At 36.9% G+C, this 16,981-nt stretch overlaps 1 protein-coding gene across 5 annotated transcripts in view; it reads right to left on the bottom strand.

Annotated features, from left to right (window-relative positions):
* The window catches only part of LOC311626364 (sodium channel protein type 2 subunit alpha), a 109,038-nt gene that overhangs the window by 39,960 nt on the left and 52,097 nt on the right, over positions 1 to 16,981 (bottom strand). For all 5 annotated transcript variants that reach the window (XM_084891565.1, XM_084891564.1, XM_084891567.1 and 2 more), the window contains 4 exons: positions 15,545 to 15,677; positions 11,068 to 11,306; positions 1,741 to 1,914; positions 93 to 449 (listed from right to left, as the gene is read on the bottom strand). In XM_084891565.1, the coding sequence (XP_084747691.1) occupies positions 93 to 449; positions 1,741 to 1,914; positions 11,068 to 11,306; positions 15,545 to 15,677 (903 nt within the window). The remainder of the gene's footprint in view (positions 1 to 92; positions 450 to 1,740; positions 1,915 to 11,067; positions 11,307 to 15,544; positions 15,678 to 16,981) is intronic.

Genomic DNA, 16,981 nt, shown 5'->3' with positions numbered 1-16,981 from the left:
AAAATAACATAATAAAACATTCCTCAGTTAAGCATAGTTTTAGATATGGCTACATTATATTTTACTGAAAATAGAAAAACGTTTTTCCATACCACTAGGTTTCCAATGACCATGACCATCATGAAGACAGTAAGGCACATGGTTTGGCCAGCGACCTCCATGCAGTCCCACATGGTCTCTATCCACTCTCCACACAGCACGCGGAACACAATCAGGAAGGAGTGGAAGAAGTCGTGCATGTGCCAGCGCGGAAGTTCACAGTCGCTGGAGATCTTGCAGACACATTCTTTGTAGCTCTTGCCAAAGAGCTGCATGCCAACCACAGCAAAGATGAAGACGATGATGGCCAACACCAAGGTGAGGTTCCCCAGGGCCCCCACTGAATTGCCGATGATCTTAATTAGCATGTTCAGGGTGGGCCAGGATTTTGCCAACTTGAAAACTCGGAGCTGGGAACAAAATCAAGAAAGCTGTTACTGTCCTGTCTTCTAAACAATCTATAAATTTATTTATGTGGAAAATCTACAATGTCTCAATTGTAGGGTGATGAATTATTTGTGTGTCAAACTATTATCTAGCATATGCTATCAGCTTATTTTTCTAACATGGGGCACTATTCATTTGGAGATAGATATACCAAATTCCTCAGAATCTTACATAAGCACAGGTAATAGTCCTTTTGGTTTTTTTGTAAGGAACTGAGGTATTTAAGATTTAATGGTAATTAATTAACTAAAACTGTTTCAAAGAAGTAGGGGCTCTCGATATTTAAAATCTTGAAATGGATATATTTTTTCAGTGTACTGAAAATATCATGCTAAAATGCAAAGATGCAGATAAAATCAAAGCAAATTACATAAAGTACAAGAGAAAAACAAACTAATTTTTAAAAATTTAGATTGCTTCAATCTTACTGTATCTTTAGCTTGAAATTATTAAGCTATATATTAAAGATTTACTATAGTCAAAGAAGAAATACTTGGACTTAAGTAAAAGCTGCATTTTGTCAACCTTTATGTCTTCAGTGATTTAATTAATCAACAACTCATTAGAGTGTGTAAATGGCTTTCCACCGCTGTGCCTGACTTATTTTTGTTTTAGCTCATAGAGGCCTCTAAAATACCATTTATGGTTAAACAGCAGCAACATTTTATTTCTGATGCTTCAACAAATGTCAGGCCAACAGTAGTGCATTATTTAATGGCATCTAAGTGACTCAAAGAATCAAATGTAAGTACCAAAATGTTTAATTTATTCCCAGAGGATAATTAAATTACCTGACATTCTAAGCAAGATGCTAATGATATTATGCTTCCTATTTCCTTAAACTGCATCACATTATCAAAACTATTTGCTAAACATTAAAAAAAATAATTGCCCATATTTACTTTTATGTAATAATTTCTAACATTTATTCTATTTCTTTGCATTCTTCTGACTTCAAATTAGATCCACAGCTCTCTGTGAAGATAGGGGGGGGGGGGGGGGCGGGAAAGACCACAGCTAAAGATCTCTACTCAAATGTGAAATTTGAAAGTGGTAAGGGAAATTCTAAACAAACTTCAGAACACGACGTTCTTGAGACTAATCGTGGCTCAGTTGGTTGGAGCAATCTGGTTTGTTTTTAAAATGCATTCAAATAATATTGTGACCATGTAAAATACAATAATGGTTACTAGAAAGAGTGAAAACAAATTAAATAAATTATACAAACATTATGGATACTTCCAATTAATTTACCAGCCGAAATGATCGAAGAACTGATAATCCTTCCACATTTGCCAAACCAAGTTCCATTAAACTAAGGCTCACGATGAAACCATCAAAAATATTCCAGCCTTCCTGAAAGTAATAATAGGGATCCATGGCAATGATCTTGAGAAACATTTCCGCGGTGAAGATCCCAGTGAAGACCTAAATGAGAAACGTTTTTTACATGAGTGAATAATCTTAACAACATAAAAATTATTGAGTAATTTACTGCCAACAAATCATAATTCTATATTTTGAAAATCAGTTTAACTCCAGCAAACTATTTCCTCAAATGGTTTGTATTCAAATCAATATTTAATTGTTTATTATGTTTAAGGTTTATCAAGTGATGACGAGCACATGAGTTAAGATAATAAAATTAATATTCTTATTTTTACATTCTTATATGAAAGGCTCAGCTAACTCATTGTGGTTAACTGCCCGACTCTGCCTTTGAGCTCTTTACCCTTCCAATAACTCACCAAATGCTTACCTAATAGTTTTTTCTCATGGCCCCACAGGCAAGGCTGATGCTAAGGATGCACTTAACAACCCTCTGTAATAAACATGGTCACCACTCGCCCTTCAGATGGAAAGAATACTAAAAACACTTTTTTAAATAAAAATTAATAATGCCCAGCCACTATAAGCAACATTTTCCATTCTCCATTTTCTTTGTGTACAACTTTATCAAATGATATTTGTTTCTTAGCTTTAAAATATCCATATATGTATAAAGTATAAAGATCAAATGAAAGGCCCTTTCTTTAAAATTAACTTTTAATTTTCTTTTTCTTTCCTTCACCGCATCACTTTTTTAGGACCTTAATTGTTTCCAGTGAGATGTTAGTCCCTTGTGTATTACAGTCATGTGCTGCTTAAGGACAAGCATGCATTCTGAGAAATGTGTCCTAAGGCAATTTTGTTATTGTGTGAACCTCAAAGAGTGCACTTGCACAAACCTAGTGGCATAGCCTACTACACACCCATGCTGTATATCATAGCCTATTGCTCTGTAGGGGAGAACATTTTTTTCCTCTACCCTTTAGGTTCTTGGCTGAGACACTTCTGTAATAAAACAAATTAACAGGAGAAAACAAACTAACGTTCAATAGGACCTATACATAGGACACCCAGAGAAACCCAAATGGCTGAAGCCACCACCTTAAATACCATCTGCAGCTAGAGACAAAAGAACATGTTGGAGGTTAGAGGAATCAGTTATGAAGAGTTACCAGGAAAAGCACAGTAAACAGGGGTAAGATTGTTACACAAGTTTAAGTGTTTGTGTTCTGCATCTGCATCGATAAGGATTTCTAGACATAAGGTCTCTCTCTCATTGTGGAATAGCTGGGAGGCACCCTGCCAAATGGAAAATTCTTCTACAAACATAATTGTTTTTTGCAAAGGGTTCTATTTCATCCCCTTTTCTACTGTTTTTTAAAATTAACTAGTTTAAAATAGAATAACCCTTAAGCAAGAGAGACATATTTCTGTGTAACAAATTCAGTTTCCCTACAGCTCCTAGGCTACAAACCTGCTCAGCATGTCATTATATTGAAAACTGTTGGCAATTGCAACAGAGTGTTATTTGTGTAATGTAATGCAATGTGCTATCACAAGACTATAACTATGACATCATCAGTTGATAGGAATTTTTCAGGTCCATTATAATCTTACTGGAGGCCTGGTGCATGAAATTTGTGCACAGAGCGGGGAGTGTGTGTGTGTGTGTGGGGGGGGGGGGGAATGTCCCTAAGCCCAGCCTGCACCCTCTCCAATCAGGGACCCCTCGAGGAATGTTCAACTGCCCATTTAGGCCCAATCCCACTAAACGGGCAGTCAGACATCCCTCTCACAATCCAGGACTGCTGGCTCCCAACTGCTTGCCTGCCTGCCTTCCTGATTACCCCTAACAGCTTCTGCCTGCCAGCCAGATCACCTCCTAACCACTCTTCTGCCAGCCTGATTGATGCCTAATTGCTCCCCTGTTTGCCCCTAACTGCTCTCCCCTGCAGGCCTGGTCCCCGCCAACTGCCCTTCCATGCAAGCCTGGTCACTCCCAACTTCCCTCCTTTACTAACCTAGTCACACCTAACTGCCCTCCCCTGCAGGCTTGATCGTCCACAACTGCCCTCCCTTGCAGGCCTGGTCCCTCCCAAATGCCTTCCCCTGCTGGCCATTTCATGGTGGCCATCTTGTGTCCACATGGGGGCAGTCATCTTTGACCACATGGGGCAGCCATCTTGTGTGTTGGAGTGATGGTCAATTTGCGTATTACTCTTTTATTAGATAGAATTAGATAGGCTAGAGGCCTGGTGCATGTTGGGGACCAGCTGGTTTGCCCTGAAGGGTGTCCCAGATCAGGGTGGGGGTTTCCTTGGGGCTTGGGGTGGCCTGGGTGAGAAGTCTATGGTGGTTTGCAGGCTGGCCATGCCCCCTGGTGACCCAAGCGGAGCCCCTGGTATCTGGGATTTATTTATCTTCTATAACTGAAACTTTGTAGCCTTAAGTAGAGGCCACGGCCAGCCAGGGCAGGCAGAAGGCTTGACTTCCTCCATCTCCAGGGGCAGATCAAGCCTCCTGCTCTCTCCAGCTCTGTGGCTGCCATCATTTTTGTTGGGATTTATTTATCTTTTATCATTGAAACTTTATAGCATTGAGTGGAGGCCTGTGATTGCAAGGTTAGGAGGAAAGCTTGGCTTCCACCATTGCCAGGAAACCCAAGCCTCCCTCCTGCTCTCCATGGCTACAGCCATTTTATTTAGATTTATTTGCATACTTGCTCCTGATTGGCTGGTGGGTGTGGCTTGTGGTGTAGCAGAGGTATGGTCAGTTTGCTTATTACTCTTTTATTAGATAGGATAAACTTTCTTAATTAGACCTGTTTTCTGATTTAGCTAAAATTTTTCCAGTGCAATAAAGCACCCCAACTTCTCTTTTAGGTAATTGTGAGCAACACAAACACCAGTAAATATAAACACCAAGCAAATTATTATTTTAGATCATGCAGGGAAAACAAAGGGTAAAATATTTAACTGCAGCAGTGTTTTACTATATTCTGCACAGTGAGAAAACCTGAAGTCATTTTCCAGGTCCACCATTTCGTACTTCTTTTCAGTCGGGTCTAGTTTCTAAGCTTTCTAAATCTCCATTTTCCAGCTAATGAAAAAAATATATATATAGGATTCCACTGAGTCTCCTACGGTATCTACCTACTCCAGGACTTCTGTGAGGATCAAATGGGAAAATGCTTCACAGACATTTGATTAAATTGTAAATGTTCCCACCTGGCTATAAAGCAAGATGGGTTCCTGGGCTGAAGAAACTCCAAGGCTAGTCCCTGGGGACAGGAAGCCAGATGTTGTTGTATGATGTCATGACCCAGTGCCCGCAGCCATGGCTTCTGGGCAGGGCTAGGCTGTGGGCCACATTTTGCACCATGGGGTCTCAGCTCAGCAGCATCTGCTGTGATTTGGTGGGTTGTTGCTTCAGGGTAATGGTGAGGCTTGTGTCTCAATTGTGGGAAGCCAAGTGTTGCTTTGTGAGTGCCAGGTCTGCAGTACCATTTCTCCGTAAATAGCTAGTGCATGTCATGGCAGCTCCTGTGTTGAACGTCTGCCACCTAGTGGTCAGTGCACATCATAGCAACCAGTCAGAGAGTGAGACAGTTAGCACATTAGCCTTTTATCTTACCTAATAATAGACAACCATGTAAATTGACCAGACCTCCCCTATGTCACCAGCCATTCAGAAATGATATGCAAATTAACCCAACAAAGATGGTGGTTAGTTTGCATACATAGGTACCGAGTGACAGGGGTGGGACACCTGCGTTGTCACCATGGTGATGACGCAGGTATTCTGACCCACCACCGTTTCTCAGGGCCTCTGGGCAGCGTGGGAAGGCAGGGCAGAGCAGAAAGGCAGCTCTGGGCCTTGTACATTGGGCTTTTAGTATATATAGAATAGGCCATTCAATAGTATTCTACAGATTAGTGAGACTCAGATTCATATTTCTTTATTTTCTGCTGTTCCAATTAGATAATTTCTATTGATTTGCTTTAAGTTTAACAACCCTTTCTTCTGACAAACTGAGCCTCCCCTAGAAAGTTGTAATTTCTGTCAGTTGCCCCTCAAACCCTGCACCAGACAAAGCTGCACCAGGTACCACTTTATCAGGCAAAGGGAATTTCTCAACCTTAATGCATACACAGTTAAGCCCCAGAATGACTGCCTGGTGACCTTACCCTCATTACAACAGTAAAACACACACCTAGGTGGAGACTTAACATGGGAATGAGACAGCCCAGGCAGGAAGTAGTACCTAGTTCCACTGCACAGGCGCCAGAGTCCCCGCCTCAAATATAATATTAGACCTCAGGCTCCTGCCTCAACCCTTTTAGAACTGTTCCCGGCTTTTGTTCTGGAGGCGGCAGCCACTCCTTTCCCCCGTGGACACCGTTTCCCTTGCAAGCGCCATCTATTTAATAAACCTTCGCCTGAGCCCTGATTTCTGTCGTGGGCGTTCCCAGGAGCCCAGGGCACCGGTAAAACATCCAGTGAGTTTTTCACTTTAGAATTTGTACCTTTCAGTTCTAAAATGTCTAGATAATTGCTTTTTATGCTTTTCATTTTTATATGTTTATATTCTCCATCTGTTTATTCTTCCTGATCCTTTCCCCCCCTTCAAATTGTTAAACATATATAGCCCCTTCTTCATAATAGTTCCACTAAAATTCTTTTTTTGTTAACTCTATCAATTCTGTCATTTCTGGTTTTATTTATATTGAGTGGTTTTTTTTTGTTTTTTGTTTGTTTGTTTTTTGCCTCCCAAGTATGAGTCACATTTACCTGTTTCTTCACATAATACATTATCTTGTATGTGCTGTGGATGATGTGTTGTAGCGATTTTTGATTCAATTATTTTCCATTGGAGAGTATTGGTATTTTTCTAGCAGGCAGGTAAATTATAGGTTGGCCACCTGGAACTTACAGTACCTTGGTTTTATATTTAATTAGGGTAGGGTTGCTTTGGTTTACTCTTCGGTCTAATTGAAACTTCTGGTTCTCTGACATAATTTTTACTCCTAAAGTGTAGCCATCTGGGGTTTTAAAGTCCAAAATATTTGTCCAATTTCTTTTCTTGGATGGCTTCAAATCCCAAACTTGGTTGGCAAGTATTCCCTTCTATTTTTTATTTATTTATTTATTTATTATTTATTTATTTATTTATTATTTTTTATTATTTTTTTTTTGGGGGGGGGAGAGACAGTTTGTGAAGAACTGGCGTTAATTCTTTTTTTTTTTTTAATTTAGATTTTAGAGAGAGAAAGAGAAATATTGATTGGCTGCCTTCTGTACACAACCTGATGGGGATGGAACCCACAACCTGGGTATATGCCCTGAATGAGAATCAAACCCAAGATTCATCAGTGTATAAGACAACACTCCAACCAACTGAGCCACACTAGCCAGGGCTTGGTGCTAATTCTTTTTTTAAATAAATTTTTATTGTTCATATTATTACAAATGTTCTTGCCCCCCCGCCCCCCCACCTCCATTGGTGCTAATTCTTAAAACATTCGGAAGAATTAACCAGTAAAACTCTTATGGCCTAGGCTTGCCTTTGTGAGAACATTATTTTTAAATTATTAATTCAATTTGTACCTGTTACAGGCTTTTTCAGATTTTCTGTTTCTTCTTAGGTCAATTCCAGTAGTTTGTTACTTTCTAGGGATTTTTCTATTTCATCAAGGTTATCTAATTTGTTGGCACACAATTGTTTGTATTATTATGTATACTTTTTATTTCTATAAGGTTTATAGTAAAATTCCCTCTTCCTTCTTCATTCTCGATTTTATTGATTTACCAGGTGTATCGGTAAATAATGTGGATTTTGTAATCAAAGAAAACATGATAATTTCAAGAGAAACATCAAAAGTGCTTTATTCAAAGTAACGTCCATCACTAGCTACACATTTCCTCTATCTTTCAGGTAATTTGTGGATACTGTCCCAATAGAACTTTGCTTGTTTTGAGGCAAACCATTCAGAGACCAAATTTTCCACTTCTTTGTATGTTTTGAAATACTGCTCAGAAAGTGCAGGTGTCATTGATCAGAACAAGTGGTAATCTGAAGGAGCAAGGTCTGGTGAATATGGTGGGTGGGTAAATACTTCCCAGGCAATATCTTTTAAAGTGTCTTTAAATGGTTTTGAAGTGAGTGATGGTGCATTATCATGAAGCAAAATTACTTTGCCGTGTCTTCTGGAACATTCTGGTAGTTTCATTATCAAAACATGGTTCAAATTGATTATTTGTTGTCAGTAGCGATCAGTATTAATGGTTTCACCTGGTTTTAGAAGCTCATAATACTCCACACCTTCCTGATCCCACCAAATGTAGTGCATTGTCTTCTTTCTGAAGCGATTTGGCCTTGCAGTCAATGTTGATGGTTGACCTGGATCAACCCATGATTTTGTGCATTTGGGATTCTCAAAATAAAACCACTTTTATCACCAGACTTTTGTGCTGTTGAAGCAACATTTTACTGATGATTTTTCGGTTTTCCATTTGTCTTTCGTTCAGTTGATGTGGCACCCATTTTCCTTCCTTTGAAATATTTCCCATTGCTTGTAAATGATCGTATATTGTTTGCTGAGCAATGTTTAATCTTTCTGCAAGTTGTTTTTGAGTTTGACAAGCATCTCCATCCAATAATGCTTGTAAATGTTGTTCTTCAAACTTTTTCAGTTTACCTGGATGTTCTGTCTTTCACATTGAAATCATCATTTTTAAAGCATTTAAACCAGCGTTCACAAGTATCTTGAGATGGAGCATAAGCTTCCCAAAGTATTCAGCAGCACTGTTCTTCAAAATAAAGTAACGAATTATAACTTCCCGCAAATGCTTTTTTTTGGCATGAAACTTGACATTTTTAAGTGTAAAAATATCATGATGTTAACACCTTCAGCAAATTTGACATATGAAGTTTTGAAGCTTGTTGTCAATACAACAAAATAGCATACATATCAAGTCACATATATATCAACATATGTGTAACTCCATCGATTGAAAAAATCCACATTATTAACTGGTACACCTAGTAAGTCTTTTATTTTTTTATGTCTAGCTAAATACTTGTCATTTCTGTTGATCTTTTCAAAGAATCAACTTTTGAGTTTCTTGATTTTGTCTAGTTTTCTTATTCTCTATTTCATTAATTTTTACTCTTCATTATTTTGTTTCTTCTGTTAGCTTAGGGTTTAGTTTCTGCTTCTTTTTTGAGTTTCTTAAGGGGCAAGGATAGATATGGATTGTGGTGGTAAGTATTCAGAAACTATAATCCATAATCTATTCTTACCACCCACCCACCCCTTTTTTCTTCTTTAAACCACTGGTTACTTAGGAGTTTGTTTTTTAATTACCACATATTTGTAAGTTCTCCAAATATATTTCTGTTACTGGTTTCATTCTGTTTTTGTCAGTAAATGTACTTTATAAGGTTTCTATCTTTTTTAAGTTCAAAGAGGCTTGTCTTATGACTTAAAATATAGCTTACCCTGGGTAATATTCCATATGAACTTGAGGCAAATGTGTATCTTATCTCTATATTTCACTACTCCATGATTCACCTCAAATGCAAATTTACTTTTTTTAACACATAAGACTAATCCCACCTATGAATTGTCCATTTGTTACTATGTCTTTCTAGCAACTACTTTATCTTCTTCTGGTAATAACAGACCTACTTTTTTCTTCATAATTTTTTTTTTAATTTACTCTGTCTTCAGTGATAAGACAGGGTTCTTATTTTACCAAATAGGCATGCTAGCCCTAGAATCAGAGTCACTACTGGCTTAGAAATAGTCCTGTAATTCCAACCCAGCCAATGATAACTAACCCTTAGGCTTCTGTTAAAACTGTTAGTTAGGAAGTATTAATAGGACCTATGTTGGTAGGATAAAGGTTGTGTAGAATGCCATGAATAAAATACCCAGTCAGAGATGAGCAAAGCATACTGGGAAAAATTGGGGCAGGAAGTTGACTCCCAAAGACATTGACTGAGAACTTGAATCTAGCAGGCTAACATATAGAGCTATGCCCAAATGGACTTTACTTACTTGAGTTAATGGATTCTCTTTATTTTTGCTTAAGCCTACTTGGGTTGTTTTTAAATATCCACCTCCACAAAGCTTTCTTTAATCTCTTGCTCATATTTTAGAAATAATGTTGAAGGGATTCCTAGGTAGATGACAATTTGAACGAGGTAATATTATTGTCCTTCCCTCCTCTAAAGTCTGTAATTATTGACGATAACTTACAGTAGTCTCTGAAATAGCTTTCACAGTCTGATACAGTGTTCACACCTTCCACCACTATGTCAATTTCTCATGTTTCAGTTTCCCAAATGGTAAAATGAAGACAATCACAGTATCGACCTTAAGAGTAAATTTGTGGGAACCTAGAGAAAGGGATTTCATATAAACCACATAGCATGGTGCCTAATAATACAAGTGGTCAGCATATATTAACTTTATCATTGGCTCAGTGAAGACCAGTCTGACTATAATAAAAAAACACAGTGGTTACTTCAGATCCTAAAAACATGTACACTGTACTTTAGAATCTATTATTTAATATCTACATACAAACTGTTTATATGTTCATATATCAAGTTGGAAAATGCACGAGAGCTTATAAACCTCATATATTTTTGTATAAATGTATTCCTTTTGTTTGTCCCTAAAGACCACTTTACTTTCATTTCTATCACTTTATCATGTAGCCAGAGTAAAAATATATGCAAAAGTCATCTTTTATAAATCCCTAATTTTACAGAAGAAATTTAAACAGAATAACCACTATATGATGTTTCCTATCACAAAGAATCCAGCTTAACGTATTTATAAGTGATAAAATTATCTGACTTGGCATATTTTATAATTTGTTTGGCAAAAGTATATATGTCTTAAAAATCTATTCGAAATACTTGAAAACTACATAAGGATTTAAAAAAAAATCATAGATCAATGTCCTCCATAATTCATAATCATATTTCTAACAAATGGGCAATTTAAATTTAATTCTAAATCAAATTGTACATAACATCTTTGAAATTTTTTTTTTTTGCAGTCCTTCCTTTGGTGATATATTTTTGTTATTTAAAAAGGGAAGCTAAACTTTTTCTGTCCAGGTATACACAGCCAATAAATTCATGTTTAATTTGAAAGTTGACATACATGAGTGTGAGAATAAAATTCATTATAACCATCATTAAGTCCATTGAAAGAGGAACTCAGTGAGCCTTACCAGGTTGCCGACTGACAGCACATTGCTGAACTGCTCCGTCATGGGGTAGTGCTCCATGGCCATGAAGAGTGTATTTAAGACAATGCAGATAGTGATGGCCAGGTCCACAAAAGGGTCCATCACGACCAGGTTGACAAGATGTTTCACTTTTAACCAGGGTTTACAGCAGTCCCAAATCAAACACAGGTTAGCAAATTTATACCAGCAGGGTGGGCATTTCTGCCTGGATTCTTCAAGTTCTGGAAGAAAAAAGTTAGACTACTCATGAAAACTGTTGACTTTCTATTAAGCAGTCTTTGGTTTAAATTGAAAGTCATATTGGAAAAAAAACACAGAACCCTAAAGTTATTAAATGGATGAATCTGATGATGGAGCAGGAAAACACTTATAATGGATTAGGTGTCATGGAAGACATGGGCACAGAAAAACTAGTAAACTGTCCAAATTTTTCTTTTCCAAGATTCTATCTGCAGTGTTAAACTGTCTGATAATTATCTTCAAAGCTATGAGAAATTAATAGGTGGGACTTCTATTAAGGATGCTGAAAACTCATCCATGTTCCAGATATACATATATTATCCAAGAATTACTCTCAAACCTTTATCAGAAATGCTGAATCAGTTTCTTGGATTACATATGTTTTGTGGGTCTTTCAATAAAATAGTTTTGTTAGTGTCACCAGTCTTAGTAAAAAAGTTTCTAATTAAGCTTATTAGAGATAGACTGTATATTGAGCTCTACAAGATTTGTTCTCTTAATTTAATAAGAGGGTATGAAAAAAGAGGAAATATTACCTCTAAGAAACTGGATCTTCACTATATAATAAATCCATGTTTCACAAAATGGGATTTATGTACTACTGCAAAAATGCAAGAGGATTTTGAGTGGAAAATATGTAGAATTTATAAATTTTATGGTATAGTTTTTATGTTAAAATGTATTTATTTAAGTACATTATTTTCAAAAAGGACTTTAACTAAATAATAGATGAAAAGAGTTCAGAAATGCACAGAGCTTTAAGATGATACTAAAAATACTGAAACTTGGTAAATACTGGGAGAGAATTTTAGAAAATTAGAGGTGGGAAATTATCTACTCTCTTCCTTTGGTAAGATGATCTCTTAATCAACTCTTGAGTGGAAAAAGCATGCAGAACTTGTTTTCTGACAAAATCATTCTTGCATCTCCTACTGCTTGTTCTATTGAATGAGACCATCACTTCTTAGTAGAGAGAAAGATTCTTTTTTTCATTTATGCATAATTGTCTCTGGTAAGACACTTTGGTATTACTACTGTGGCAACTGGAATATATCTCTAAACTTGGTATAGTTTATTAGGAAATAAATTTTGCAAGGGAAGAAACAGCATATAAAATAAACAAACATGATCATAGGTAATGATTTTTTGTCCTGCTGATAAGCATTCACTACTGACAATTATGTAATACCATAATCAATAATTTAAAAAAAAAAATTCATTACTAACAAATTCTATAAAGTTTACTACTTCCTTAAAATAAATTAATTTCCTGGTGTTTTTTCTTTAACAGAATTCCATACTCAGTGGATTCTTCAACTGTCTTTTTAGGTATTGAAATTCTTCCAGTGCACAGTTTATTTGTATTTTTTTAACATGCAATTTTGTAAATAATAAAGAATAGTTGAGTTGTAAATCAGAGGAAAAATATTAATATAATTATGATGCACTAGTTATTTTGTAGTTATTTTTAACATTCCCAAATAACCTTATGGTTATGCTGGAGACTAAAATATATTATAATTTACAGTAAATCACAAAAGAGAAACAAAGAAATCTCTTTGTGTACAGCCAGAGCAAGTCAGAGCAAATTTATTTTAAATGCTACCTGTCATTTATTAGATAAACAGAAGCAAACAGTAATCGTGCAGAAAAAAAATAAATAGATCAGAGAAAAGTTCAAAAGTGGAAATTCAGCTGGTATTATTCATCGCGACTCCAGGAAAAAGTGTAGCAAAGCTGTTAAATTCCAAAGTAAAATTATTCAATTATTCATGCCAAACGAGGGAGAATTTTCTACTTTGAAACAACAAAGCACTCAGGAGAGAACTACAGCCATCTCTCCATTATTCCTGTGTGCGTTGTCCACCCTGAGAATCATCGACAGCCCAGCTCAATTCCTCAGGTGCCCCTCACCCACCCTCCCACTGTCCTTCCCAAGGCTGTGACCAGGAAACATTTCTGTGTGGCTTGGGATTTTGAAAAAGTTGGAAGGCAGTTCATTTCTGCTCATCTCCTATCGTTTCATTAATAGGCTATTCATTGCCCTGGACAATGGAGACTTGGCTGTAATTCAAAAGAAGGAAAACAAAAGTTGCCAACCCAATCAACAAGCTGCTTCTTCAAAAGGGAAAGTATACTAAATCATAATTAGATTCAGAAGAAAAGAACCCGAAATAAACAGATTATGTCCACCTAAGAAACCTTTCCTCCGTTTTCTGAAACAACAACGATAAAGGCAGTGCTGGTATGCATATGCATGCTAAGTATTGCTAATAACAAGCTTGGATCAATGCCACATTCAAGGTTTTTTTAAATCATTCAGTAAAATGTAAGCTTTTTATTCTATACAGCCAAGGAAAAACAAATAAAATGTAGCCATTGTCTTGAGAAAAAAAAAACAAAAAAACATAAGGTCAAAAGCTCTGCAGATATTAAAACCAAACGCTCAGTGACCTGCTTCCTGGGTTACACTAATTCCCAGGACATCTTCTCCCCCTAAGTGACTCTCTGAGACACATTCCCATGGCGGGTGATCTGGGTGCACTGATGTGGAACTCCGTATCTTAGTTAGTGGACTGGTTTGGTCTTGTGGTGGGTTGATGTTTTCGAAGTCATTTCGTACGTTAGCTCAAACTTAACGCTACCAGAAGTGCAAAGTAGGACTGTTGGTTTAGACTTACCCTGTCTCCTTCTCTACTTCTTGCTTTAGGGAGCAGACATGCTGCTGACATCGGTAGCAGAACCACTGGCAGCTTCCTCTCAGTGGTTTTGCTATGGCAAGGAGCAGAAGACCAGAGAATCTTCAAAAGATTTACCTGGAGGGACAGGGAGGAGCAAGCTACTGGCAGCTGGGGGGGAAGAGGGAGTGCAAGCTAACGCAGGCGAGGTTGGGGAAGAATGGACCGAGTTTAATATTCCAGATAAATCGGTGAAGAGATTTCTGATACTGCACTAGGACATTACGAAAATCTGGTGTGGTAATGCTGACGTGTCTGTGATAGAATTGCCACCTGCACTGTGAGTTTCTTCTGGCTGTGACGTTTAGGTTTTTGGTACTGCTGTTAGTATCATGGGGTTTTTCCATTCAGACTGAAAAGTAATTATTCCAAGAGCCTATCCGATAATAAGTGAAACTATTACTAAAGATAAAGTCATCTGCACAATGTGTGCTCTCTCCCTCTCTCTCTCTCACTCCTCTTTCATACTCCATCTGTTTTTTTTCCTTTGACACATCCACACATACACACACATGCATGCACTCACACACACACACGCACATCTGGGGAGGGTGGAAGGGCTGGATTATACAAGAGAAAAGGAGAAAAGGGGAAAGGAGGATAAGGGAGGAGGATAGAATATATTTTATATGAAAATATTTTCCAGATACTTAAAGTAGATATTCCAGTTTACTTACAGTATAGAAAGGCACAAACTTGTAAATGAACAAAACAACAAAAATAAAACAATGAATAATGATAATATTTATTGACTGCTTTCTATATGAAAGGTACATGTGTGCTTCATATATGATGCCCCACTTAATCCTTACAACAACCTGATGCATATTTTCACATTTTATTGATGAAGAGACTGAAGTTTAGAGTCATAAGCTAACACATTTAATACATGGCAGAACCAAGAACTGGTCACAGATCAAGTTGTCCCCAAAATCTTTATTTCAGCTTCATCAGAACCAGATTTCTAAACAATACGTTAACTACTCAGACATAATCTGCAGAGAAGGCTAATATAGTACTCTGGTCGGAAAGAGGCAAAAGTAGAATTACAAAAATTTAAAAAATTTGCTTCAAAAGGATTTATATCAAACACTGATTTACAGTTTTCATTTACATTTCTGATTAAATCAGCAGGTTTTATAACCTGTTTCTCAAGCAGTTAATGCATTTCAAATGGGTTAGCATCATTCTAAAAATAAGCATTTATCATTAAACTCCTTTCAGTGTCATGTGCACAAAAAATTCAACGATTCAATATTTATTCTATGAAAGTAGTATTCCAAGTATACCTTGAGTTTGCAGTAGCTTCCTGGAGGCTAAATATAAAAATCTATAATAGATGACGGAATATACGTGCAGTAAAAGACATAATGATGATGTGGTATTAAGTCAGAAAGAATTTTCTTGAAATTTATAGACTTATTTTTTTCATCATTACCAAAGTACCACCAAGTAGCTATGGTGTAAGATTTTTGACATACCTTCCATAGTGTTGGTCAAAATACTTGCTAAACTCATTGCTCTTTGCCTAGCTGTAGGATCTTCCAAAAAATCCATGGAAACATGATAAGAACTGGACCGTCTCTTCCTTATTTCTGTTTCGGTAGTCGTCCCCTAAAAATAAAATTTTAGATGAAATTATTATTTTTAAGAGCAGCAAAACTAAAAGCATTCCCATCACTTTTGCTACCTAACTATTCACCGTGCTTTCTCAGATGTGAACAGCTCATTAAGACATTGCTGAATCACCATTCTTGGGAAGTGTTTGAAAGCTCATCAGAGTCTCAGTTTTAAGGAATGCCTGGGTTTGTTATCAAAATGGACATTTCTAATTCCCCATTTTGGAGCTTTGGGCTGGAAGGACCATGTATACTATTGGATAGATACCTTTTTAGTATTTAATCCACCTAGAACTTCAGACTGACACATATGGTTCCTTGAATTACTCTCAGATTGAGTTATTAGGTCTTTATAGACATATATTCATGTGATTTAGTGTAAAAAAAGAATTTTTAAGTTTCCCTAATAGGTATCAATAGTAGTTTTCTTAAAAAGTGAATTCCACTGTAAAATGCTTATCCTATATAATGAAAGGCCAATATGCAAATCGACTGAATGGCAGATCAACCCTTCACTATGATGTGCATTGACCATCAGGGAGCAGATGCTCAATGCAAGAGCTGCCCCCTGGTGGTCAGTGTGGTTCCACAGTGCCTTGCCTCTCAGAAGCTGACTACAAGATTGAAGGATAGACATGAGGGAACTGGAAATAAAGGGATCACACTGAGCTTTGTTCCAAACTGGCCACAATTTGCCTTCAGAGATTTACTAGTAGTCCATCCTTTCTGATAGGACAGGAGTTTTATGGTAAATTGCTGATAAATGCTATGTTCTGACAGACTGACATTTTATGTGTATTTATGCAGTAAAGCCTTGCACTTGTTTTTGTTGCCTCAATTAATAAGATCAGTGAAACTCATACTTTATTATGTGTAAGAACCATGTGGAATGCTTTTCAAGGGAGAAGATTCCTGGACCTTGTTTTCAGGGTTTTGGTCTGAAGAAAGTCTAGATTAACTCAGGGATCTCCATTTTTTTCTTTAACCATTGTATTGAGGACCATTTGAAATGTAAAAAGCTGTGTATATTTAATATATACAACTTGATGAGTTTAGGGATAGTATCCTACCTGAACTATCACCACCATCAAGGTCATAATCATTTTCATCACTTTCCAAAGTTTCCTCCCACTGCTTTTATTATTATTGTTTTTGTTTTGTTTTGCAGTAAACACACACACACACACACACACACAAACACATACATCCTATCTAATAAAGAGGTAATATGCTAATTGACCATCATGCCTTCACAAAGATGGTGGCACCCACAGCCAATAAGGATGGAATATGTTAATT

This window comes from Pipistrellus hanaki, assembly GCF_964339955.1.
Source record: "Pipistrellus hanaki genome assembly, chromosome: 8".
Lineage (NCBI taxonomy): Eukaryota > Metazoa > Chordata > Mammalia > Chiroptera > Vespertilionidae > Pipistrellus > Pipistrellus hanaki.
Note: the sequence above shows the minus strand (reverse complement) of the source record. Positions and strands in the feature narration are given on the sequence as shown.